The following is a 26071-nucleotide window of genomic DNA, read 5'->3' as shown; positions in this document are numbered from 1 at the left end:
TGATTTCTCACTTTGCCCTCGTTTGCTTTGGAATATTTGATTCACAGCCAGTGAAGCTGTGCGCGTAGGAAGGATTTGGGGCGAAACCTTTGGTTCCCCCAGCCCTGTGACCGGGGAAAAAGGCGGTAGCTGGGCAGCGTTGAGGGTCTGCTCCTGGGATTTAAACCCACGCCGTCTTTTTGTCCCTGGTTCACCTCGTTGTTCCGGGAGACTCCCCTTTGGCTGTGCGTGCCAGGCAGTTACTTTTATGCGTATGAAGTGGCTTGATGAAATGCCAGTGAAGCATCTTTATTAGTAAGCAATTTTCCATTAAAAGTGATAGCAAGAAAGATCTTTTTTGATTCTTTGCCAGCTGTGGGGCAGGCGGCTCGCAGGTACGTCCCCCTGGGGCAGCGGAGGCAGAGGCGCTTCGAGGCGGTCGGTGGACCCGGCGTCCCTGAACCAGATCGTGATCCCGATTGATCCGCCCAGGCACGGGCAGGCGTGGGTGCGCCAGGGTCTCCAGGTGTGGAATTCGACTGCCCCATGCGAGGCTGTTGGTGTCCCTGGGGAGTGCCGGGCTGGGTTTTGGTGACTTGTGAGCCAGGGATCAGCCGCCTGGCAGGTCAGGCTGGCACGCCGGCCCCCTCTCGTCTCATCACCGGGGGGATCCAGACATACCCTGGCAGCGCTGTGAGCTCAGGAGTGAGCTGTGTCTGACTGTGTCTGACTTTTTTTTTTTTGTTAGTTTGGTATCTGAATCATGTCTCTTTTTATAGCCAGGCGGTCGCACTGCTGCGATTGCAGCTCCCAGCCCAGCGCCTGCTTGGGTTAACGACCATCGTCACGCAGGGCACAAGAGAACATATTTTGCTCGTTTCCCAGAAAAGCGAGTCCCTCTCTGGGGATGCTCTCTGTGCGCTGGCTCTGCTCTCCCAACGGGAGAAAATGAGAAAAGGCAGCAAGGACGGCGTATTGCACAGTTGCATCTTCTAGGACGCTACATCCCCACCGCTTGCAACAGCCTTTGAGCTCGGGAGAATCGGGCTGGGGCTGTGATCGGGTCCCGAAGGCCTGCCGCCCCTGTGGGCGAGGGTTTCTGCGGATGGCTCTGTGTGGGAAACCCACGTGTGGCTCCCCCCAGGGTCTGTCACTGCTGATCAAGCTCCCAGTTTCCATGTTCCATGGTGGATCGGCCGTTCCTCATCCCCTGTGCTCTGGGAAGCCTTCGGCAGGGGACCGCAACGTGCTGGGCTCCTGTTTGCACTTAGTGACAATTAATTACGAGCCAGCTGATTTCCCTCCACCTTGGCAATGGAGCTTGGGTTTCTGATTTGCTCATTAATTCCTACGTTGGTTTGTTTGCTTCGTTTTCGTTCCTGCCTGTTAAGACATCTTTGGCTGCTAGCTCCTTTTACCGGTGACGGGCTGGATTCACCTGAGGACAGCCCCACCACTGACCCTGATGGAAAAGGCCTGATTGAAAAGCCAGCTGAATATGTCTAGATGCATAAGGAATAATCAGTATATATATATATATATAAAAATACATCATTTGGACTTAGTTTGCATAAGTGAAAATTGCCGTATGTGTACCAGCTCCTCTGCAGAGGGGTTTTTAGAAAAATTGCTGCTATCTTGTACTCCATTGTGTTGACTTTTATAGCGATGGTCATTCATGAGAAAATTGAATTTGAGGTTTAAAAAAACCCCAACCAACACAAAAAAATAGACTGAAAAAATTATGATTCCTTCTGTTGGAAGAACCACTGTGACTGGACCCCTCTGCCCGTACAAGCTGTCGTGGCTCTCTGGGAATCCACATGAGGAGAGTCCCCCTTGCCACAGATTTGGGGCACTGTGCTCCAGCGCGTAACTCTTGCCCAGCGTCAACACATGTTTTAAATGGAAATGTTCAATCAGGAGAAGTATTAACTGTGACATCAGGAATTTTTCCAGTTAAAGCCTTTCCTTGCAAAGCAACTATTTAACTTCTGATGTTAAAACACGTCTAGGTGAAAGCAGTCCATGGCGGTCGGCATTTCAGTGGGATCTGTCCGTTTTGCCATACTCCGAGCAATCGGTTGAATGCAGAACTGGCTGCGGGTGCGGATATTTTAGTACTGATATATGCGTACAGCCTGGCGAAGCAGGATCAACCCTGCTGATGGGGGCAGAGACCTAGCACGAGGTAACCAATGTGTGAGATGAGAAACGGAGTGTAAAACTGTGCAAACACACAGAGCATGAGGCGTGCCATGGCTGGGGGGAAATCCGTGTCTTCTGGAAAGTTTATTGCCATAATCCTGAAAAATGCCTCTAAATCTGTGTTCAGTGCATGCTGTGGTTTTGGGTGGTTTTTTGTGGTTTTGTGTAAGCGGTTTACACAGTTCTTCATGCAAGGTTTCAGCTGAGAATAAGTTTAATAATAAATTATTCTGTCCTGATGAGTTTATACATAGCAGAAGTATTGAATAGTACCTGGCTGGAGTAATAAAGCCTAAGTAAAGGTAGCCCACAATTCTGTGATCACTCCAGGAGGTTTGAGCTGTATCTGTTCAAGTCCTGCAGGCACTGCCCGCAGCTTTGTGGGGTTTCCCTGGAGCTGCCGAGCATCGAGCTGGTGCTGGGTGCAGATGTGCAAAGTAGCTGCAGAGCTGCTTCCACCAGCTGGCCACAAAGCATCCCGCATCCCACACCCTGCATCCCGCATCCTGCATCATCCCGCATCCCACACCCTGCATCCCGCATCCCGCATCATCCCGCATCCCACACCCTGCATCCCACATCCCGCATCATCCCGCATCCCACATCCTGCATCCAGCAGCCAAGTCTGGGGCACCTGGAGCACGTGCACGGAGCAGGGCCGTGCATGCGTGTGTGCACGCGTGTGTGCATGTGTGGCCGTGCGTGTGTGCACAGTGCTGGCCCGTGAGCAGCAGGCTTCCCATCTCCGCCTGGGCGGTGGGGGCCGGGGGCACACACAACCGCTGTGTGTTTTTCTCCCAGGTGGTTTTGTAAGAGACTGTTGTAAAACGGACAGCCAAGAACAAGGCGTCAGGGAGCTTTTCTGCTTAAATAAAGCAGATGTTGATTTGTTTCTTAAAAGCTGTCTGCAGTAATTGAGCGTAGCCGAGCCTTGTGGGACGCTGACCGTCGCGTCGGTGGGTAGGGCAGCCCGGGCTGGCTGCGGGCTGCGTTGCGGTTCTGCTCTGAGTCGGAGACGTCTCCATCGCAGCCAGGCCCGGAGCCGCGGCCGGTGGGTGCTGTGCCCCTGCCATGGACCCGTAGGGGGCAGGGGACAGCCAGGCTCCGGGGTGCCTCGAGGCCACGTCCCCAGGGGTGGTGTGTTAGCTGGCAGGAGTAATTAATAAATGATCCTTTGGGAGAGTGTGTTTTGATAGAAAACAGGTATTTTGGAATGCCTTACCCAGGTGCGGGAACTTAAACTAAATCATCACCGTTGCCTGTTGGGCAAGCCTAACAGCAGTCATCTTCTGTTCAGCACAAAGTAAATAATCATGTTTTTTCACAGCCCAGCGGTGGAGGAGTCGCTGCGAGCGCTCTGAAGGAGAGGACCTGCATTCAAAATGATTTGAACAAATTGGTGAGTTGGCTCAAAATCAACCACCTGAAATTAAATAAAGAGAAGGGCAAATTACTAACTTTGGGAAGGCGATGTAAACACATTACTGCAAATGGGGAATAATTAGTGAGGCAGAAAAGTTTGGATAAATGTAGCTGGGCTTCATTTTTAGAGTGAGAGCTGGCTGCCCTGGTTAATTATTTGGCCCCACAGTTGCATTCCTGGAGCCTGGGCTGGTGGTTGCACGGCATGTATGCGGTGTGAGAGAAACGGTGTGTGAGTCCTGGCAGGGGGGTGTATGTGAACACACACACTCGCACCCCTCTATGGACATTTCTAGACGTAGATCTACTTATATGCTCACACGCATGTATATACTTAATTATCCTGGGAAGGCCTGCAGTCCCTTTCGTGTCGCTCAGCACAGGTTTTGTTGCAGTAGTGATGAGCAGCAGCGTTGATTCACTTGCTTTTATATATATATTAATTGCATAATTTACACATGAATATGTATCAAAATAAGCAGATATATATATATTTCATTTTTGTTCTGGCCCCTCTATCTTTCCTGTAGCAAGGTAAGATGTTACGCTCAAATCGAAGTGCGCCCCATTTTAATGGACCAAGGCATTCTTCTGTAGCTCTTGTGCGCACGAATTGAAGCCTGCAGTACAGCGCCAGTCCTTGCGCATCAGGTACTTGGCGCTAAGTGAATAATTCATACCTATGTGTATGGAAATATTCAGTTAATATCTGAGGTGCTGGGAGGTGATGCTCAATAATATATCACTTTGTACCTTGGTTTTGCAGGTGCCATAAAGCACGTTATTGCTGCACGTGCATTTTTCTGATCGCTGTTCATCAGCGCCTCGGCCGGGTCAGGGACTGCGCTCACCCGCCCAGCGTAGCCGTGGGCAGCAGCCCTGTGCCCCCGGTACGGCCGTGCCCTCCCCAGCCGGAGCGGCCTCGGGGGGATGGAGGCAGGGTACCCGATCTCGCTGTATTTCTTTTGCTTTTTATTTTCCTGGCTGATGAGTGGGCATTCAGGGCAACTGAAATAAATAGCATGAAGTATACAGAAGTACAGTAAAAAACAAACAGAAAAAGTAGTAAAATTGCTATATAATCTCCTAAAAGCTTGAAGCTGAAGTCTCTTTGTTAAAAAACATACGTATATGTATTTCCACCATCCTGTATTAGGCCAGCTTGTTATTCCCAGGGTCTGTGCAGGCTCCACTGATTTTTATGGGCTTTGGGGCCATAATGGGATGAAGCGAGAAATATTTTAGCATGAACAATGTCATTATGGAGCCACGAACAAAACCCTCAGCCAGGCGGGCTCAGTTCCTGCAAGGAGGTGTGTGGGGAGAGCGTTTATTACCCTTTGCAGAGGTTACATACGTTGGGCATAACACGTGTAACCCTCGCCACCCTTCCCGTGTCCCCAGGCGAGCTGCCCTGCGGTCCCTGTGCCGGGCAGGAGCAGCCTGGCAGGGGAGGGGCCCCGGGGCAGTTTTGGCTGGGCTCTGATGCACGGCACCGCGCATCCCCGGCTCCGGAGCGCAGCAGCGCCGGAGCGACCCGGTGCAGCCGTTGCTCCTCGGTGCCCGTGGCTCCCGTCCCCTCCCGGGCTGCGACAGGCACCCTGAGCCTGCCTCTGATGGGCGAGGATGGGAGCCTGTGGGTTTCCCTGTGGAAACCACGACGTCTACCTTGTGAACGTCTACCTGCCGCAGCCTAAACGGGGCTGTCTGCGTTATAGGATCAGCCTGGATTATAGGATCAGCACGATCCATAGCCTGCTCCAGCTTAATAGGTTTGAGCTCATTGGTTTGAATGGAGCGTTGGTGCTGTATCCCTGGGGAGAACGGGGCCCTGGAGCAGGAGATGGCATCTTTCCACATTTCTTGGCACCGAGCAAAAGCTAGTGCATCTTCAGAGGCCCTGGTGGGGATTTGTACTTGTAGTGCTACAGTATTAATGGTAATGATTTTGGAAATGGGTGCTGGTTTAATGCCAGCAAATTCAGGCTCTTTTTCAAGACTTTATCTACAGAAGTTGAGCGAGCGTGACTTGGGCTTCTGCACGGCTAGAAGCAGGAGGCCACGGGAGCAGAGGCTGACGGTTTTCAGTAAGCAGAGGATTTCTTTGAAGGAAATGCTTTGAATCCCGTGAGCCTTACAGCAACACGATGTAAAAGGATTTTAACACTGAGTTCTTTGAGTAAGCCGAATGTTCCTAGATAAACAAAAAGAAGGGAAAAGAAGAAATGGTCTTGATATGTGGCATCAACTCATGTAAATTCTCTTTTCTACTGCAAATGCTTTCTAAAGCTTAAGACTGCAGGATCCAAGTTGTTCCTCCCTCCTTCGTTTGTCTGCATGCAAGCCAGAGTTTCTGGCTCTTCTTTCCCTCCCAGAAATGCTTTGATGATATAGTTTCCAAAACAAAACAACAGCTATCAGAACAGCTCTGTGCAGAGCCCGAGCCAGCCGGTTTGTGTGCTATCAGAGCAGGAATGCTTGAAGTGACAATGGGCTTCAGCTGTATTTTTCCATGAGTTTATTTACTACAATCAATCTGAGGACTAGATTTTGGGTTTGCTTTTTGTTTTTTTAACTGACGAAAATACCGTGGCCAAGAGCATGGTTTAGGCAGTCAGATGATGTAACTGGTGGTATGACATTACCTAAGAGTGTAACAGTGTTTTACCTGCATCTTAAGAGAGATGTGTAGCACTGTAGTATGTTACCAATAATCAGTAACCTCATTAACACAATGAATTTTGAATAAGTGTTCAGGACCAAATAATTTTGTGCATCTTTTGTATTTCCATGGTTTGTCTCCAAAGACTTGTTGACTTAAGTATGGTACGTTTTACAATATTTACTTTCATTGTGTATTCCTCTGATAATCAGTACACCAAATGGACAGCTCTGTGGGAATTTTATATCATACTTTGGGATTTACTCATGTGCACATTTAAGAAACACAGGGAAACATCATTCTTGCTACCCTTAGTATATTCCCAAGCCTTATCTAAAGCCCATGACATTCAGCAGCTTTTTACTGAAGCACTAATAGCCTTTTCCAGGGAGGTGTGTGCATGGGACTGCACATCTCTGTATTTTTAGTGAATATACCAAAGTTGGGCATCTTGCAGACTGAGTGCAGGGGATGAGGACTAGGAAAAAATTCTAGGATAAAGATAATTTCCCATGCAAAAGCAGCCAGATAAAATATCCTGACTTTCTAGCCTGCAATGCCTGCTATGGGCCCATCCATACACGAGAGTTCATGAGCGGCCACAACTCCATCTGCAAACCAGTGGCCTGGACTTGACGTTTTGCCAGACCTCTTGTATCATGGGGACTGTAAAGTTGGGATTCAAGATAGCTATTGGAAAAACAGCTATTTCAGATGCAGCAGTAAACTGCAATGCAATTAAATTTAGCTTTATGTAGTGTTTGTGCTTTTGATTATTCCACAGCATGTATTTTTAAAATAAAAATGTTTCCAACTCTATGGCATCATCAAATTTTTAAAGCTGGAACGAGCTGGGGGTGACTCAGAAAACCCTTTCATTCTCATAAGATTCTTTGCTTTAAAATCACGTGTGTTTGTTTTTTAATTGCGAGGCAGACACTGCTTTGCCTGAATAAGGACCGAGGGGCTGCGAGGGGCTGCGAGCATCTCGTGCTGCTGTGGGGCCAGCGCAGGGAGCGGCACCAGGCGCTGGCCGTTGGCCCGAGCCCCCAGCGGCGGGGATTCGGCGAAGGTGCGACTTTTTGCTACGGCAGTTCCCTTTGCTTTCTTCCTGCTACAGACAAAAGGAGTGGCAATTAAAACCTCATGGCCAGATCCTTCCATCCGACCGTGGCTAGTCCCTGGCCGTGAGGGAAAAGCCCGTGGAGAAGGTCCATGGGGCGCAGCTCCAGGCGTGGGGCTGCTTCCCCATCACTGCTCTGCCCAAGGGGCTGCCAGCGCAGCAGTGACCTTGTTTTCAGCCAGTGCCTCTTTACTGAGCCCTCATGGGATTTGATACTTGGTAATTTATGTGAGAAAACGGACGTATGAATAGGATGATGAAATCTTGTATCTGAGTCTCCTGTCCCTATGAAGGGAAACCCCCAACAGCGCTGTCTGCCAGTAATACAGTTTCCAGCTGCAGAACCAAAACTGTTCCTCCACTGCACAGACAAACAGCAGGCAACATCTCCACACAATTAACAGTAAAGCATTTTAATTTCACACAGTGACAGCATTATTGTCTTCACCGGTTGGGAGGCTGAACTTGCCGGCCAGCTCCGGGAGCCACCGCCACCCACGGCGGGACTGACCCAGGCACCCGGTGCAAGAGGACGCAGTCGTTACCGTCGTGGGCTGCATCCGCACGTACCGGCTGCGGGGCACAGAGCCGCTGTTTGGTGCCATCGTTATTTGCTCAAATTAAAGTTTATAGGCGCAATGAAGTGAACTCTTATGGCAGTTGGCAGTTGCAGGGTGAGTTTATTTTGACTGGACTTAGTGCTTTTGAGAACTGGTTGGAAATTTTTCTTTAACAGAAACTGGGAAAAAGAAAATAAGCAAGGGAAGGTTGAAAAGAAAAAAAAAAACACCTCCTGAGTTTTCTGCTTATTGCATCTTTTGCTCCCGGTGCCCCAAGTACAACTTGAAGATCACCCTGAGCAGCTGTGCTCATCACTCGTGCACCACGCAGGGCTGGGTGCCGCACGGGGCCAGTGGCACTGGGGAGCTCCGGGAAGGTCAGGAAGGGGGAAGGTTTCCTTGGTGGGAACCCCAGACAAGCTCCGGTGCCTCCTGTGCAGGCTTGGGCTGGAAGGGAAGGCTCAACGCCGGGCAGTTTCCGTGCAGGGTGTGGAAGCAGCAGCCCCGGAGAGCTCGGCTGCAGGCTGGAGCACTGCCTGTGGGCAGCGATGGCTGGGCTGTCTGGGAGCTTGAACCTGCGCTCCTGGAGCTGCCGAAAAGCTTGTTTGTTGGTCTAGTAAAGCAGTCATTTCCTCTAAGAGCCTTGCCCTCACCCTGGCACTCATCAGCTACATTGGGACACTGTCAAAGGCTAACGGCCAAAACGAGAGCCACGCAGCGCTGAACATGACGCTGCCTGCACAGGCAGCCCACGGCGGGGGAGCGGACACCCGCCTCGGGGCTGGTTTGGGTTTTTATACTTTTTATCAAAGTGTTAGCGCTGTGTCAGCTGCAATGGCTCCTGCAGGCCCAGGTGACAGGCGTGCACGTGTCCCAGAGCTGGTTCAAGCCATTGAGCAGTTTTGGAGTCTGGGATGAAATAAGCCGGGCAGAGATGCTGGAGCTGGGCTGGGAGTGCTGGATCCTCGCAGCCTGCCCGGCTGTGCTGCCGATCCCCGGGGTGGAGGTGCTGCGCTGAAGCACAGCCCTGTGCCTGGAGCCCATCCCTCAGGTGTGGACCCGACCGAATCCGGTGGGGACTAGGGCGACTTTCACCCCCGCAGCATCCCTGTGCAACTGCTCGGCAGCAGCTTTCCTGCTGCCCCGGCACCATGTCGGGCCAGGAACCTGCTTTACAGTTACCGAATTTGTTGTCAACCAAAGAGGCTTCTTTTTTATTTCTCCCTTTTGGTGAATATTTTGGGCTTACTAAAACAAACACGATAGCTGCCAAATTGTGACAGCCAAAAAACAGGGTCACAGATGAGAAAATACATGGAAGAGTCAGATATTGCATAACTGGCGAGGTCGATGCCAAACCCCAGTGAATGATTTGTGTCTCTGAGCTGCTCAGGAGGAAGCAAAGCTTTGTGTGGATGAGGATGCTGTTGGCCTTGGTTTCCCTGGGCATGTCTTCATGGCCGGACAGCGGGAGCACTTTGGCTGTCTTGGCAAATGGCAAACCAGTTGAAGCTCCAGACAAAGCTCTGGCTGAAGTTTGTCCAGCCACAACTCCGAGGGCAATGGCTGCTGGGGAGGTTTCAGGCTGGGTAGGAGACGGGAGAGGAAAGTGATGGTCCTGGGGAGCTGCCTGTACGCCGGGAGCAGTGTGGGGCCAGGGGCCGCCCCGCCATGGCCGGTGGGTGCACGCGCACCCGAGGCACGCAGCAGCATCTGCACCTCTCTCAAAGTTCGGTCCCCGCTGTGACGGGGAGGGGTAACGCTGCAGCCCCCTTTCACGGGGAAGCTTCTGGCGTAACCAGCCCCTGGCTCCCTGCCGCAGCTGCAGCGCTCCCGTCCAGGCTCCGCCGCCAGCAAGGCAGGGCAGGACCCTGCCTCTGCAAGTGGGACGTGAGCAAGGAGCCTAGGCTGTAGCCAAGACGCCTAAAGTAAAACTAATGAAAACCTTCCATGAGTGAGCCTTTTAAATCCGATGTTCAGTCCTCGAGGTCCATGATCCTTCACCTCGACAGCGAGCAGCTCACTAAGCCCCTGCGCTTCTGAATCACAGCAGACACAGCGTTAGAAAATGCAGCCCTGGGAACAGTTTGGCATTGGCAAGGGGACAAACAGAATGAATCCTAGGAGAGCTCTTTCACAGCTTAGCATTTGATTCACTGTTGAAATAAAATGTATTCTGCAATTACACATCACTCTGAGGCGGTCAGCTGCAGCACGTCTAAGCAACACCACTGGCATAAGGCTCATTTTTGCGTTAGAAGCGGTTCAGCTCTAGTCTGTGAAGAAATTAGGGTCTGTGTAGTTACGAATGACGCCTCATCTGTGGCAAAGAGGAACAGCGGCTGCCCTGTCTCACCTGAGGCGAGTGGCTCACCAGCGCTGCAGTCCCAGCCGGGTCCCGAAGCAGATTTACCATCTCGCGGTGCTCTGCAAGATGCTAAAGGAGCCGTGCAGAAGCCAAGGGCAAACTTCTCCTTGACTCCACTGGAACAGGATTTCACCCCCCGGTCACCTCTTCCTACAGAACTCTCCCGAAAAAGGCGGAACAATGAAAAAAAAAGCATTGCACGTGGTGAGTTGTTATCCTCAGCGATTCCCACAGCCGTTTTATTGCCTGAAGGAGGAAGAACGTGAACCCTGGAGGGAAGAACTTGCCAAAGTATTTAACATTTCTACATCTTAATGGAGCTAAAGGTTCCCAAAAATCTTTAAAAATAACTGCAGAGATGTTTATTCAAGGCCGAAGGCTAGGCTAAGTAGAGTTTGAGATGCAGCTTTCAGGGGAAGGCAGCACAGGGGAATGAGCTGCTGACTTGGGCTTGGAGTTCGGGGGCTGCAGTGGCCAGGCGGGCTCCGGCCTTTTTGGTTAGGAGGCCCGGGAGTGACCTGGTGGCTGCTGCCGCTGGGAGGGAGCTGAGGTGGGAGATGCTCTTCTGGACACTCCGCGCTGCGCTCTTTGGTCCCTGCTTCCCTCGGTGGGGGCCTGAGTCTGGGGAAAAACAGTGAAACATGCTGCTGAGCTAGCGGCACTGACGGCAAACGATGCCAGACATAGCCACCTCTTTTTTCTTTTATAGAAACGGTTTAGTAAATACTCTAAAATAATCCTCCTGAAAGGAAAGAGTTATTGGCGGTTGTTTTAACTGCCCAAGTAACCAAAGCGCGAGCCTCCTACGGCTGAGGCTGTGCTGGCAGGTACAGCGGGAGAATTGCCGGGAGCGAGCGCCTGGGAGCAGCAGCACTGGAACCCCCCAGGCAGAGGGGACCCCCACCCCTCTCTGAGCAGGGCCCTGAGCTCCGAAAGGTGTTTCTCACGCTCCCCGACATTCCCTTACAGCGTCTGGCAGACGAAGAGCGTCCGCCCTGCCGCCACAGACAGCCGGCTCCCCTCCGGGGCTCCTGCCCGGGGCTCCTGCCCGGGGCTCCCCTCCGGGGCTGGCTGCCGCCCCAGCCCCTCGCCCCTCGCCCCAGCCCGCAGAGGGAGGCCGGGAGGCTGCAGGCCCGGCGGGCCAGGGCCGTGCCCGGGCAGAGGTGAGCCCGGCGGGGTGCCCTCCCCCCCCCCGCCTTTCACCCGCCCACGCGGGGGGTCTGCGCAGCGCGGGACGGGCACGGGCAGGCGGGGGCCGCGGTGACCGGGGGGGGGTGTGGGGGGGGTGTGTGTGTGGGGGTGTGTGTCTGTGTGCGTGTGTGTGTGAGCTTTGGGCGAACGGGGACGCCGGTCGCCGTCGGGGTTTTGCAGCCCCCGCTCGTCGCGGCGCCGCCAGCCCCCGCCCATCACCGTGGGACCCGCCGGCAGCCTCCGGTCTGCCGCTCCCTCTCGCGGCGGCCGCTCCGAGCGCAACCGGCCGCCGGCGGGCAGGCTCCGGCCCCGGGCCCCCTCCCCGCCCCGGCCCACCGGAGCGCTGCCCGCCGGGGCTGCTGCCGGCAGCGGGGCGCGGGGGCTGCCCGGGAGGGGCCGGAGGTAGGAGCGGGACCCCGGCGCTGCTCCGGGGACCTGCCCGGGGCTGTCACGGGTGGGAGCGGGGCGGCAGGGATGCCCACGGTGCGGGGGGGTGTTGGGTGAGGGCTGGGACGGGCACGGCGCGTCCGTCTGCCGGCCCCCGGCCCTCGCCCCCCTCCTGCGCTTTGGTTTTGTCTGGGGGCAGGAGCCTGCGGAAACGTCGGGAGCGCGGGGAGGGGCCGGGGTGGAGCCGCCCCAGAGCCCTCAGCCCCGGGGCTGGCCGGGCTGCTCCGAGGACGAGGAGGAGGAGGAGGAGGAAGGCTCCTCGGAGCGCCCGGAGAGGAGAGCGGCGGCGGGGACACGGCTGCCTCGGACCGGGACGCGTCCGTAGAGCATCATCTGCCACCCGCCCTCTGCCACCAGGCTCTATGCGGGACGGAGCTGGCCATGGAGAAGTTGTACTTTGCGGGGAGCAGCGTATGGACGATCAACAGCTCTCTGGGGAACGGCAGCCTCCGCCTGGAGAACCAGACCTCCGGGAGGAACAGCACCACGGACCCCCTGAAGAGAAACGAGGACATGGCCAAGGTGGAGGTGACGGTCCTCTGCCTCATCCTGTTCCTCGCCCTGACCGGCAACCTGTGCGTGCTGCTGGCCATCCACACCACCCGGCAGAAGCACTCCCGCATGTACTTCTTCATGAAGCACTTGAGCATCGCTGACCTGGTTGTGGCCATCTTCCAGGTGCTGCCCCAGCTCATCTGGGACATCACCTTCAGGTTTTATGGGCCAGATTTCCTTTGCCGGTTGATCAAGTACTTGCAGGTAGTGGGGATGTTTGCTTCCACCTACATGCTCTTGCTGATGTCCCTGGACCGGTGCTTGGCCATCTGTCAGCCGCTGAGGTCTCTGCACAGGAGAGCGGACCGAGTCTCTGTGCTCCTCACCTGGCTGCTGTGCCTGCTGGTCAGCATCCCTCAGATCCACATATTTTCTCTGAGGGATGTGGGGAATGGAGTTTACGACTGCTGGGCAGATTTCATCCAGCCCTGGGGACCTAAAGCCTATGTCACCTGGATAACCCTCATGGTCTACATCATCCCGGTGTTGATGCTGAGCATCTGCTATGGCTTAATCAGCTTCAAAATCTGGCAGAATGTCAAGCTTAAGACGGCTCACGGACCCAACGTGGGTCTGAGCTCCAGCTCCCGCAGCGGGACAGCGTTTGCCAGGGTCAGCAGCACCAGGCTCATCTCCAAAGCCAAGATCCGGACAGTCAAAATGACCTTCATCATAGTGTTAGCTTTCATAGTGTGCTGGACTCCCTTTTTCTTTGTGCAGATGTGGTCTGTGTGGGACACGAACGCTCCGCAGGAAGGTACGTCCTCTCCCTCCCCGTAGCCCTACGTTTGCGGGGACTGTTTAGCTCAGCGGCTGCAGGGACACCGGCAGCAGACTCCCGGGCTGCGAGCGACAGCCAGAAACTCTGCTCTGAGCTGGGTCTCGGGGGCTGGGAAGGAGACGGGAAAAAGTCCTGAACGTGGAAAAACCACCCGACAGGCAGCCATGGCTGCACCTGAGCTTCCCGGGCACAGGGAAGGGCTAGCTTAGCCCCCGGCAAATTCAGGGCCACCGCACCGGAGGGGTCAGGCTGTGCGGATGGTGGCTTGGAAGGTTTTCGCTGTCCCTCCTGGTGCCGCTCTGGGGTCCCCGGTGGTTTGATCGCCCACCCTGGGTGCTGGGGCGTGCCGAGGGCTGTGTGGGAGCTCAGCCCCCACCAGTGCCCAGGGCTGGGGCGGCCGCAGGAGAAAACTGCGCAGCGTTAGTGCCCGAGTTCTTTTCTTCTGCTGTATTGTTTTGTCCTCACTGACTTCTTTGCTTTCTGCTCTTTTGCCCTCTTTTCCCTCTCCTCCCATTTCCATCGACCCCGGGACTGTGCTGCTGTTATTTTATCTCTGACAGGAGCACGGTTCCTGCAGAAAGCCACTGATTTATGAGCAAAGGCTTTTCCTACAGGACGTAGTGTCGCTGATTTGCCATTTTTTATACTCGGCGCTGGCTGCTCCTGTCAGCACTAAGGTTGCAGACAGAGTAGAATGTATTACCCTTCCTGGTCTCACACGCTTGTAGCTGTGCAAGTCCGTGCTGTCCCCCGGTGGAGGTGGCCGATGGTCCCTCTGCACCCGCAGGGAGAACGGTCTGGGAAAGCCTAAAAGAAAAACTCTGCGCAAGTTTGTGAGGTGGGAAAAAGGGCAAAAAAGTTCTTCCAAGGACAACTCTCCCTTGGACAGACTGACCCAACTCAACAGAAATGCTGAGTCTGGGGATGTCAAAGACCGATGAGGAGCTGCGACCCCCTCCTGGCTCCCCCGGCAGCCCTGCCGCGACACGGGCTTTGCAGCGGAGGCACAGCTCCCTCACACCGTGCACTCTTCTTTAATCCTGTTCCAGCTGTACGTTCCTCTGTGGAAAACCCGATGTCTCCTGCAGCCTGCGCATATCTGTTCTCCCATAGACCAAAGCTGATAGCCTGGCTCCAGCTCTCCTAACTTGCCTTTATTGCTTCTCTGTGCTCCTTTTATTTCAAGTGGAGAAGTGAAGCACGGCTTTTTAAACCTCCTAGGGGCTCCAGGCAGCCGTCTCTTGGTTTTCCACCTAATTTAGGCTGGTCGAAACTTCTAGTTTTTAGATAATGCCCTGGGATGAAGCAGCGTCTCTCCTTTTTGCTGTATTTCAAACCTGCAATCTCGAGGGCTTCCACCTGACTCATCGGCAAACAAACCTCTGCCGCTCTGCTGGCTCCTGCGGCGAGGAGCGGGGGAAGGCCGGGGTGTTCTCGGATCCCCCCCTGCCCGCTGCTCCGGGAGCGGTTCCCTTGCTCACCCTGTGCCATCGGCCCTGCGACGCCTTTCCTTTTGTGCTTTGCTTTGCTTTTGTGTGGTGAGGAGAGGTCCAGCCGTGCTGAGTTGGAGCAAACCCCCCTTCCCTTCCCCGTTTCTGTTGCTCGGGGGCCCGTGTCTGCAGTGAAGGGTGGGAGTTTTGCCAGAGCATTTGCTGGAGGCTGGCATGGCACGGGGAGGAAAAGCCTCGGGGGGGTTATTGTGGATAGCGAATGCGGGGAGAGCCCAGCCCTTCCTCCCAGGCTCACCCTCCTCCTCGCTGGCTGCCCGGGGCCCAGGAGGGGTGGCAGGGTCAGGCCTCTCTGCAGGAGAAAGGGCCTTTGCCTGCTGCGCTCCTGAGTGTTGCCCTGCGTCCCGCATCTCTTCTCCTTTGCACCGAGGCTTGGGCTGCCTTGGCCGGGCAGCTTCGCGGGGCACCTGGCAGAGGTGTACCCGCAGCGGAAGGGGCATTTGGCTGTTTCTCATCTTGCAGGCTTTGCAGTCGGCATGGGCATGATGTCAGAGCAGGAGGAGAAGCAGGCGGGCAGGGTGCTCGCCGTGCAGCCCGGCAGCAGCGGGGCCCTGTCACGGCCGCAACACTGACGGGCTGCACCCCGGGAGGTGCCGAGCAGATGGCAAAGGCTGTGTGATGGAGGGGCGCCCACTTAGAAAATGTTTGCTTTTCTCCATAGAGGATGTCATAGTGTTCCTGGCAGGGGGAAGTCTGTTTATACCTAATTGAATCCTAATTAATGCTGAGCAGGCACCCTGCAGTTTTCTGCCAGTGCGTTCCATCCCAGACCATGGTGCAACATGGATCTCTGGTGTTAGCAGAGGGATGCACAGCACCCGGTCTGCCGTGGGCAAAACTCCCGTACCACTCCGTGCGACGCCTGGCCTGGCGTGCCACGCGCCGTGCTTTCACCTTCGCAGGGTGAAGTCTGCTGAGTGCCTGGGTGTGAGAGCTGAACGCTTCGGTGCCCTGCTGCGGTGCCAGGCTCCTGGCTCTGCTGCGTGCCGGGGGGGCTGGGGTATCAGCGCGGTGGTGTGAAATGGGCTGTCTCTGCCTTGGCGGTGGGGTGCCCCTGCGTGATCCCCACCTTTGCTGGCCATGCAAACCTACCACCTCTGTAAGTGCAGGTTGGAGCTACAGGTTATGATTTGGGTGTTGGCTTAAGCACCCGGGATCCTTCACAAAACATTAGTTAGAATGAGGTTTCTGCTCCACACACCTTGCAGACAATTTATGTTACACGTGGCGTTTCGAGCTTTGAGACAAAGTTGGCTTAACGCATCTGTGAAGCAGCGTAACTCCCTTAATCTTGGGAGCTGATACCCAGAAACGTGGGCTGTGAGGGATAGCATCTATCCATTTGTGGGAGTTAGGGAGCAGTTCTCATTTCCTTTCACTTCTGCAGCAGCGTTTGCAGCAGAGGTCCCACAGCCCTTCCCTGGGCGCAGCCTCCTGCCTCTGCCGATCCCTCCCGGCAGCGCAACATCCCCAACCTCGGCGCGGGGCAATGCTGGGAGCCTGGGGAGAGGGAAGATCTGTGAAGGGCAGGGCTTGCTCTTTGCAGCAGCTCTCGGGGATCCCCGGCAGTCCTGCCAGAGAGGGGAGAGATCCACACTTCAGACCTGCCCTGCAAACTCCATCAAATTCAATTTATCTCCTGCAGAGAGAGAAGAGCTGAGTCAGCCACGGCTGGGGTTTTTTTAAGTGGATAGAAATGCTGGGATGTATTTCAGGTCTTGCGCCTGGGATTTGTAAGCCATTCCCCATGGATTCCTTTTATTATATGCTTGAAATTAAAAGTGGTTGGACCAGACATCACTAGAGCAGGAATTATGCATGAGTTGGTTAAAGGTGAATTTGGAAACTGGTATTCATTATTCACACTTCTTTTCTAGTTTAAAAACTGCAAGTGGATTTTTGCAGAGGCAGAAAGGGATCAGAAACAGCCAAACCCAAGTACACATCCTTACTGCCGGCGCTCCCCTGAGAACACAAGGAGACGAGAAGATGGGCTGAAATCAGGGGGAGCAGAATAAAAGCTCTGCCCAGCGCTGCTTCACGGAGGTGCTGCCCGGCGGGGGGCCGGGGCTGACCCTCCCTGTCCCGGCTGCCGTGGCGGGTGTGAGTCCCCCCACCCCCTTTGTCACCAGAAGGTGCCAGTCCGACCTCTCAGGTGGGGCCGTCGGGTACTTTGTGCTCCGGGAAGGGAGAGCAGCAGCTGGAGACTGGGCGTCCTGGCACCGCGCCGCCACCATCGCCTCCCGTCGCCAGCACCATGCTCGCAGCCAGCAGCCATTGCCAGGCACCCGGTCCTCATTACCGAAATGGGAATGGCCGTCACTTCCCCTGGCAGAGCCTTATACGTGAAAATTAATCCAGGGGGGAAAGAAAAATGCCACTGCTCCGTGGGCTGGGAGAGCGCCGGGCAAAGAGGCACGGATGGGGCCGGGCTGGTGGGCACTGTCCTGTTGGCCATGTGTTGGTGGTGGGGACAGCCAGGAGCCAGGGACACCCTGGGGCCAGGGGGGAGCGTGGCTTCCCCGCAGCCCGAGCGGATGAAAGCCGCTGACTGCCCCAAATTGGCTGCTGTTGGGGAAAAAACGAGCCACCCGGCTCTTTTTGTTACCAGTCCTGCTCTTTGCCATGGCAACCCGAAGAGGCCACGCTCCCTCCTCCCCACTTTGGGCATGATAACGGCAAATCGTGCAGATGATGCTGGGGGCAGCTCTGCCTCTTCCCAAGGCATTTCTAGGGTACTGCTGAGCAGGGGCTACAGGCGCAACACAGCTCTTCTAGGGAAAAACCCTAAAATCAAGTTGCTTAAACCCAGACTCCCTCCCCCTGTTTTTATTCGCCAGCTCTTCTCTACTGATGTACTGACTGTGGGGTTCCTGCAGGCAGGGGCAGCCCGTCCCTGGCGCGGGAGGGGGCATCTCGATGCCGGCAGAGCTCGGGGCTTTCGGCAGAGCCCATCACGGTGTGTGCCCGGCACCCGCCTCCCAGGGCACTGGTTCTCGCCGCCTGTGCCGTGTCCTGACGCTGTCGTGCTTTCTGCCTTGCAGCCTCCCCCTTCATCATCGCCATGCTCCTGGCCAGCCTCAACAGCTGCTGCAACCCCTGGATCTACATGCTGTACACCGGGCACCTCTTCCACGACCTGATGCGGCGCTTCCTCTGCTGCTCCACACACTACCTGAAGTCGCGGCCGGCGTGTGACCTGGGTGTCAGCAAGAAGAGCAACTCCTCCTCCTTCGTCCTCAGCTGTAAGAGCACGAGCCAGAGGAGTTTCACGCAGCCCTCCACGACGTGAGGCCATCACCGGCCGGGACCTTGTGGGCTGCCTTGCTGCCTCCAGCGCTTCCCTGTGAAAAGCTGGGATTCGGACAAGCAAGGGGGCTTCTATATAAATAGGTGTATATATGTCTGTCTGCGTGTAAGCATGTACAGCGGTCGTTATTTAACTGAGGCAGGAGTCAGAGGAGGACTTCTGTGCCCAAATTCCAGTGCTGCCTGGGACTGGACACCAGGAACCCACGTCTGAGCCCCCAGACCACTGACGTTGGTGGCTTTTAGATACCGCCACGAGAGGCAGGTTTTGCCCCAAATGATCCTGCGCTGCCAGGGCAGGTGCGCTGCGTCCCTGTCGGATGCGAGGGGCTGCAGCACAGCGTGGTGGGTGCCACACTGGGCACGCAGGCGTTGGACACCCGGCCCCGTCTCCACCTGCAGCAGGAATCCCGCGGGATGGCAGCGCCTGGCTGGGCAGAGCTGTGGGCACTGCTCTCAACACGGGTGCACTCGCTTCACTTGACGCGCTGTGGGGCAGAGGCAGCCCCAGCCCTGCATCCCTGCATCCCTGCGTCCCTGCGTCCCTGCGTCCCTGCGTCCCTGCGTCCTTGCATCCCTGCGTCCCTGCATCCCTGCGTCCCTGCGTCCCTGCGTCCCTGCGTCCCTGCGTCCCTGCACAGTGCCAGCCCCCCTCCCCCAGCCCGGGCCTGCTGGCGGCACCACCAGCACAGAGCAGGGCAGTCCTGGCACCACGGGCTGGGGGCACAGTGGGGACAGGGCTGGGGATAACCCTCCCGGGGGACAACGCCAGCACCCGGGTGTCCCTACCCCCGCTCTGCCGCGCGTGCTGTGCGAGGCTGCGCACACGGGTCAGCAGGAGACGGGAGCGGACACGGCTGCAGGGTCAGGGGATGTGTGCAATGCCACGTTTGCTGAGTGTGCCCAAAAGCTTCCCCGAAGGCAGGCATGTGGGATTACAGCTGGACCCCACGGCTCTGATGGAAAAACTGTCGAGTCCCCCGAGGCCAAGCTTTTGTTTTGGGTTTACCATAGATTGCATTTAGTCTTTTACACCAATGCAATTTTCTTGCTCTGTAACGCACAAGGTCATGCTTATGGCATGGAACTTTTATTGTTAAGAAATACCTGTAAATAAAGTTTTCTGACTGTGTCTTGATGGAAGGCGGGAGGGGAAGTGCAGAAGGAGCACTAGACTAAGAAAATGAAGGAAACTGATGTGAAACAACGCTTTAGAGACAAGACCCAAGGATGCTCAGCGTAAGGACGCTTTTGTTTATGGAGAACTGCACGCCGCTTTGTGCCGTAACATGACGCGAGCTGTGACACAGCCCTCGGCGGGGTCAGCTGGGGTGAGGTGCAGCTCTGGCTGACGCCGGCGGGGGCTTTCCCATGAATTGGGTGCCAGTGGGATCCATCGACTGCAGACGGACGGACCTGCCTTTGCTCACGCCACCTCCCGGATCCGCAGCCGGGGGGGCTGTGCAGAAACAAGGCCTGCATGCGGTCAAAGGGTGATGGGATTTGGCCTTGCATGTTGGGACTGAATATGAAAAATGCGTTTAAATGTGTATTTTACTCTTTCACTGTCATCAACAGGTACATTTTCACCTTTCATATCCTGGAATTCCTTTGATTTTTTTTCTAGTAGCTTCAAGTGAGCTCTCGGGACATTTCTGAGTATGACCCAGCACATTCACTGCTTTAACTCCTTAGGAAAGCATAGAGCATTCTCCTCCCACGTTCATCTTCTTTCTCCTTGAGCTAATTAGCTCCTGCACAGAACAAGGAGAGGGGTTTGGTTTTACCGGGCACCCCGGGGCCTGGCACGTCCTCCGTCTGCCGGGAAGGAAACCCGCGTGGCGAGAGGTTTCACTGATGCGCAGGGCCGGGAGCGGCTCTGGGAGACGCGGGGCGCTGCCTTGCAGCCCGGGTTCCATTCCTGGCTGCAGCGGTGGGGCGAGGCAGGCGGGACCGTGCCCCACGCGTGGGGACACCGCCATCTCCGGCCGAGTGACGCCGGAGCCCACGGCCCGGCTCCAGAGGAGCTCCAGGTTTGTTCATCGGAGGATATCGAACGGACTGCCGAAGGGTCCAAAGCAAAATGGAGGTGCTGATGGCTGAGCAGTGTGTGCTCCACGTGCGGGGAACCCACAGACCGCTGCATGGGGAGAGCAGAATTTTGGAGGCTTGTTGGGTTCAGGGTATGAACTACTAGAAGAAAAAGACATTAAAGAGAATATAATCCCAGTATTGTTTTTAATTATTTTTATTCCCACAAAAAGCTTTAAAAAATGCTTATGATAAATTGTGTTTGGAAACTTTTTTCCCCTACAAATATCTAAATACCCTTCTTTTTTTTTTGTATCACTCCATCCATCTCGAGGCCTGGTGTTGCTGGACCTTGGGTGCTATATTGCTATGGAATAACGACAGTCCACAATCCCAAGCCATTGGAAGAGCACCAGCAGAAAAGCTGGCTCTTGTCCTTGGCATGGCACTAGCAGAGACTTTGGCTCCAAGTTTGTGTTGGAAGCCAGGGAAAAAAGCACATGAATACAATTGAGAAGAACCTCTGCACAACGAGACCTCCTGGGCCCTGATTCAGCAAAGCACTTAAGGCCAGAGCCAAAAAAGAGTTTAAGTGCCTCAAAGTTAACGTATGGCTTTGTGGAAGATGGACTAAAATTAAATGACAACGCAGGGGAGGAAATAGCTCCGAAATGGACTTTCGTCCCTCCTCCCCATGTTTCCCCTGGGGTGGCTGGAGCGGGCAGCGTCCCGGGGAGGCTCCTTCCTCGGCTCCCCCCGCACATCTGGGTGAGCCCCAGGGTGCTCTGGCAGGGGCGCTGGCCGGAGGGAAGGGTGCGAGGCAGCGCATCAGACATGCGCGTCCTCCCTCGGGGCAGAGCCCGAGGGGTCGGCGTAGTCCTGCCCCCCCCGCACCTGGATGGCACGGAGCAGAGGCACAGCCCTCGCTGTGCAAGATAAACACAGTGCTGTGGGCTAGAGCTTGCCCGGCAGCAAGCAAGTAGCCACGTAGTCACTACTGTCCCTGAGAAACAAGCCAAAGCTTTGCTTAAAGCCAGGCTTGTCACTTCTCGAGCAAAAGCCGTTGGTTCTTGATGCTGCCCGTGGTGCTGCCCGGCTTCCCCCTCTGCATCCCCGGTGCGCTCGTGGGCGATGTGCGGGGCAGCTGCCCACCGCGGCTGCGCTGCCGGTTGGACCTGACCACAAAGCATAATGATGCCCCATAACGAAGTGGCGAGTGTCACTCTGCCCAAGCGGTTTTGCGATTGCCGGCGGCCCGGGCCCAGCACTTACTCCCAGGAGGCAGACACAGCATCGCATGCACTAATTGATCTGGATTTCAAAGCTTTGCTGAAATGCAAACACCCATGAAAAAAGAAAAGCTTTCTTTCACTATTCTACCCATAAAACTTTTGTGCAGCGTGATTTCATACAGAAGCTTCCACAACAACAATTATTTGCAGCAAATAATAATAATTCATATGCAAGTATTTGTCATAGTGTCATGCTAGACTGAAGGGATGGAGAAGCAGGGTTTGGTCTGTTGTCCAGCAGCATCTCTGCACCCTTGCTTCTTGCTCTGCAACTGCAGGTTGTGGCCCAGGGCCGTGGTCCAGGAGATGCTGCGGTCCCTCCGCAGGGGATGTTCTGGAGAGCAGAGGGCTCTCCCTGGGCTGCTCACCAAGCCTCGACGGGCTTCTCTTCTCCTAAGGCTTCTGGCTTTGGGATGGAGTAAGGAGCAGCGTGCCTCCATCTGCAGGGAGCACCCCCGACATCCAGCTCTGCCCCGCGGCCCCACCGTGCTGCAGGTCCCTGGGCACGGGTGTCCGTGCGCCTGAGGGCAGGGCACACTGCACGACCCAGGGACACCGGCGCAGAGGAGGGGTGGTGGTGGTGGGTGTAGGGACCTAAATCTCCTTCCGGAGAGCAACTCTGATGTTGCTGCAGATCTTGGAGAGAGCCTCAAAGAGCGGGTCACAGAAGGTGTGGATGCAGAGGGAGTAGATTCGGCTGACGCACTGGATCTCTATCAGGTAGCTCTTGATGCAGGGCACCACTGCCCAGATGTGGCAGAAGGAGATGAGGGCAAAGAGGAATCCCCAGACAACTGCCAGGGGGATTCCCAGGATGGCAGAGAGCAGCCGGTAGCACCAGTACTTGCTGACGGTGAAGGTGGTGTAGCTGGTTTTCCAGACGCCGTCAAAGCTGTATGTTCCCACAGGCTCAGCTATCACATCCTCAAAATCCACCTGGGAGGAGAGAAGGAGGAGATAAGGGTGGGTTGGGGTTAGGAAGGGCTCCAGTGCAAGGAGGAGGATCCACCGCAATGTCAGCGGAGAGCCCGAGTGCAGGGGGCTGGGGAGAGCAAGGGCTGTGCAGGGGGAAAACGGGTCCCCTGCACCCCGAGCAAGGGGGAGCCCCGGGCGCCAGGAGAGCCCCTGCCTTGCAGAGGTCCAAGCGGGAGGTGGCACGGGGCTCCCGGCGCTGCCTGGCCTCAGCCCGTGGGCAGCGTGGCACGTGGGCTCAACCCACGGCACAAGACCCCAGGCTTGGCCGCTCCGGGACGCACTCCCTGGTCCCAAACCCCGAGCTGTGGACGGTGCTTCCAGGTGCCGGGCCAGGCACGAGCCCTTGGAACGGGAGCTGTGCGTGGGAGTGTTTACCCCGGAGGAGGCCAGAGCCCGTTCCTACCCTTTTTTAGCATTCAGGGACATGGGCTGCCTGCTCAGCAAGAAGGTGGTTTGTGCTAATAAAAATCCAACAGCCCTCTTGATTTACGACTTATTTATTTATATATGCCAAGGCGAGGTGCTCAATTCTGTCTGTCTGCGTTCTGTCTGAAGAGGGAGAGGGATCGGCTTGGCCATGCCCTTACAGGGACAGTGCCGTTATGTGCAGGCATTGGGAGTATCTCCGAATGACAAATACTCTTAAAAGCCTCTGAACCACGCATAGGGATCTCATGGTGGTGTAACTCATTTCTAGAGAACATGCGAGCTGAGCTGTTTGTCTTGAAAAATAACATGGCCTTTCCTTGGGAAGCTAATGTGTCTGGTTGTACATTTATGTTAAATTGCAATATCCATTCTGGTCTTGGAAGCACTTTGATCATAAAATCATTCTGCATCATCTTTAATTTCCTGGAGTGGGCAGGAGGTATTGGGAGAAATACGCAGATTAGGAATCGGCAGCCAGGTTGGCTGGTCCTGCAGTGCCTGCGAGCATCTCCCGGGAAAGCCCTGCTGCCCAGGTGGGCTGGGAACCCAGCCGCAGGTCACTGCACAGCTGCCTGACGAGCTAATCAGGAGATCAATTAAGGCAGGGAGCAGCAGGCTATAAGAGAAGAGTTTCTGCCTTGCTGCTGCTGTGGCTGATGGTGTGTCAGGAGTGGGTCTGGAGGAGCGATGGAGGCAGAGGGGCCAAATCCTGAGCTGAGCCTGGGGGTACAGCCCCGAAGCGTTCCGGGACCGGCAAGCGCAGGTACTGCTCTATTGCTCTGCGCGGGAGGAGGCTTCTAAAGCTCTGCAAAGCCTCTGTGGCTGGTGCCACCGCTGTAACTGTAGCGTGGTCTCAGATTCTGGCTGTTGCACCACAGTGCTCAGGATGGGTTTATCTATGGCCACACGAACCCTCCAGCCTGCAGACCCCTCTGCTGCCCTGCTTCGCTCCGCTGGATGCCTGTCTGCTGTGCTTTGAGAACATTGCATGCTTTAACGTCCACGGTGCTTTTGGGTGTGTCGCTGCCCACGGGAGAGCGGGGAGGCTTTGGCTGTCCCTTTGGGAGGAGCACGGCGAGCGGCAGCGGGGTGTGTTACGCTCCCTGCCCCGGGCTGGCTCTGCCCTCCCTTATCGGCCATGCTATTTTTAAGGCAGGAGGAACGCTCGGTACCTCGAGCAAGTGCTCTGACAGTTTCCAGCGCTGATGAAGCAGCAGCGTGGCCATATGAGTGGGTGAGCTTGGAAATCCTTTCACAGGCGTTTGGGGATCCTTGAGTGGGAAAAGGCAGGAGTGGGGTGGGGGAACGAGGCCAGCATGAGGGACTAGGGGTGGCTTGGAAGGCGCTGGCATTCCCCCCCGTGGTAGCTAGCAACATCCCCGACCTGGGGAGCAGGCAGCTGTGCCGCGGCGTGCTGCCTGGCACGGGGGGTGAGCCGTGCCGAAAGCTGTCCTGGTCTCGGCACACCGATGATGGGGTGGTGCTGCTGCAGCCCAATGCGCTGCCAAGCCCTGGGCCAAGGCTGCTGAGGCGCTGGCATGGCGCGGCACAGATGTGGGACGCGCTGCTGGAACGCGCTCGAGATAGTGAGGTGCCTGGCAGCTGCTGCGGGCATGTCCCGCTGTGCCGGAAAGGTGCCTATCGATGGCTGTCACTGTCACAGCTCACTGGGGGCGGCTTTTCATTTGACCATGCCCATGGTTTTAGCTGTAAGGGTGTTTTAATACACAAATACAAGCTTGCATTTCACCAGTATGATCAAGGTCATGGCCTGTTCCAAAGCCTTTGTGAGCAGGCTTTGTCCCTTCTGGCGTGCCATCCTCTTCGATCTCTCAATGCAGTTTTAACGAAACCCTTCCATCTCCTCCTGTTCTCCTTTGGGCCAGAATTATCTTTGGCACAATGCTAACAAAGCTGAGAGCGACCAAGCTCCAGTGGTCAGCATTTGGGAAAATGCTTCTCTGTTCAGCTGCACTGAGAACTCCTTTTGATCAAAAATAGCCGGAGGAGGCTTGCTGCACCCTCTGGCTGCCAGGAAACAATCTCCTTCCAAGTAGGACAACAGGTATCTGAATACTCTGGTGCTCAGATTGTCAGGTCTTGAAGATTAAGAGTCTTTTTCCAAGGTTCCCTTTAAATCAGTGATATGGGCTGACCCCGTTTTATTTTTGGCTCCCCACTTAAAGCAGGGTGTCTCCATAAATTTTCAAGCTACAGCCCGTGAAGTTGGAGAGTGCATTCAAGGAATGGGAAATATTGCGTTAATCAGAGCCATGCACAGCACACGGCCACCCAGCCGGCGTCTGGACGCCCCGCAGCAGGGCTGTGGCTTGTGGCAGGTTGCCTCCCGGCAGCCCCAGGGAATGCCGCCTCTGGAGACGCCTCTACCAGGGACTTACAGCCCTGGCTGGGGTCAGGCTGCAAACAGGATGACAATACCAATATTGCGTTAAGGAGGCAGCGATGCTGCTAAAGCGCAGTGCTGAGAAAGTCCTACCTTTACAACGTCCTCGTTTATACGCTTCGGGTCCCTGTTCACCAGGTCGATCTCCTTGGTGTGCTGGTCCTTGATGATGATCCTCTCCTCCAGCTCGGCCTGTTCCTCTGCCATGGCCGCTCTGCCGCCAGCTTGGCTCCGCACGGTCACGGCGCCGGGGCTCTGCTGGGGGAGGACCTGGGGGAGGGCAGGGTGTGCGGCACTGGCCCCCCCGCTGCCCGCAGCAGCTGCCCTCCAGCCCTGCGCCCCTGGCAGTGCTCCAGGCTAAAATTAATGCTGGTCCTACCGCGGCCACCCCAAAGCCCTTAAAGGGGCTTTGCTGGGGACAGCCCCCGCGGGGGGGAGGCGTGGGCGGCTGGTGGCCCTCGAACCTGGGTGAGGGTGGCACGGGGGTGGGTGGGTGCGCAGCCTCCCAGCCGTGCAGGTGGGGTTTTCCCCTCGCACAGGGAGACAGCGTGGGAGAAACAATGCCAAAATTGGGGCAAAAGTCTTCAAAAGCCCGAGACAAATAGTTGTTTGAGGGAAATGGTTGTTTATGAATCTGTAAATGAAGCAGCTCAGAGGAGACAAGAATCGCATCTGTAAGTATCGCCCAGAGAAGCCGCATCGTCCTGCGGTGGTCAGTGAGCCTCAGCATCCCTCCGGGAGCCTGGGAGAAGCCTCCCAGTATCAGCTGGGATTCCTTTGATTCCAGCTTTTTCACACAGAAGTTGAGGAAATCCACAGATCTAGAA

General features: G+C 55.7%; 2 protein-coding genes across 2 annotated transcripts; one reads left to right on the top strand and one right to left on the bottom strand.

Moving 5' to 3' along the window:
• The first annotated feature begins 12198 nt into the window (after positions 1 to 12198).
• OXTR (oxytocin receptor) lies at positions 12199 to 19231 on the top strand. Its single transcript, XM_010312054.2, has 2 exons — positions 12199 to 13272; positions 17849 to 19231. Exons 1-2 carry the CDS (start codon positions 12342 to 12344, stop codon positions 18094 to 18096), a joined length of 1179 nt encoding a protein of 392 aa, XP_010310356.2. The 5' UTR covers positions 12199 to 12341; the 3' UTR covers positions 18097 to 19231.
• A 1114-nt stretch (positions 19232 to 20345) lies between these two features.
• On the bottom strand, positions 20346 to 25588 carry CAV3 (caveolin 3). Its single transcript, XM_010312509.2, has 2 exons — positions 25338 to 25588; positions 20346 to 22372 (listed from the first exon to the last, which is right to left on the bottom strand). Exons 1-2 carry the CDS (start codon positions 25449 to 25451, stop codon positions 22031 to 22033), a joined length of 456 nt encoding a protein of 151 aa, XP_010310811.2. The 5' UTR covers positions 25452 to 25588; the 3' UTR covers positions 20346 to 22030.
• Between the last annotated feature and the right edge of the window lie 483 nt (positions 25589 to 26071).

The sequence above is a fragment of the Balearica regulorum genome, chromosome 10 (genome assembly GCF_011004875.1).
Source record: "Balearica regulorum gibbericeps isolate bBalReg1 chromosome 10, bBalReg1.pri, whole genome shotgun sequence".
In the NCBI taxonomy this organism is placed as follows: Eukaryota; Metazoa; Chordata; class Aves; order Gruiformes; family Gruidae; genus Balearica; species Balearica regulorum.
The sequence above is the reverse complement of the archived record's forward strand: the minus strand, read 5'-3'. Positions and strand labels throughout refer to the sequence as shown.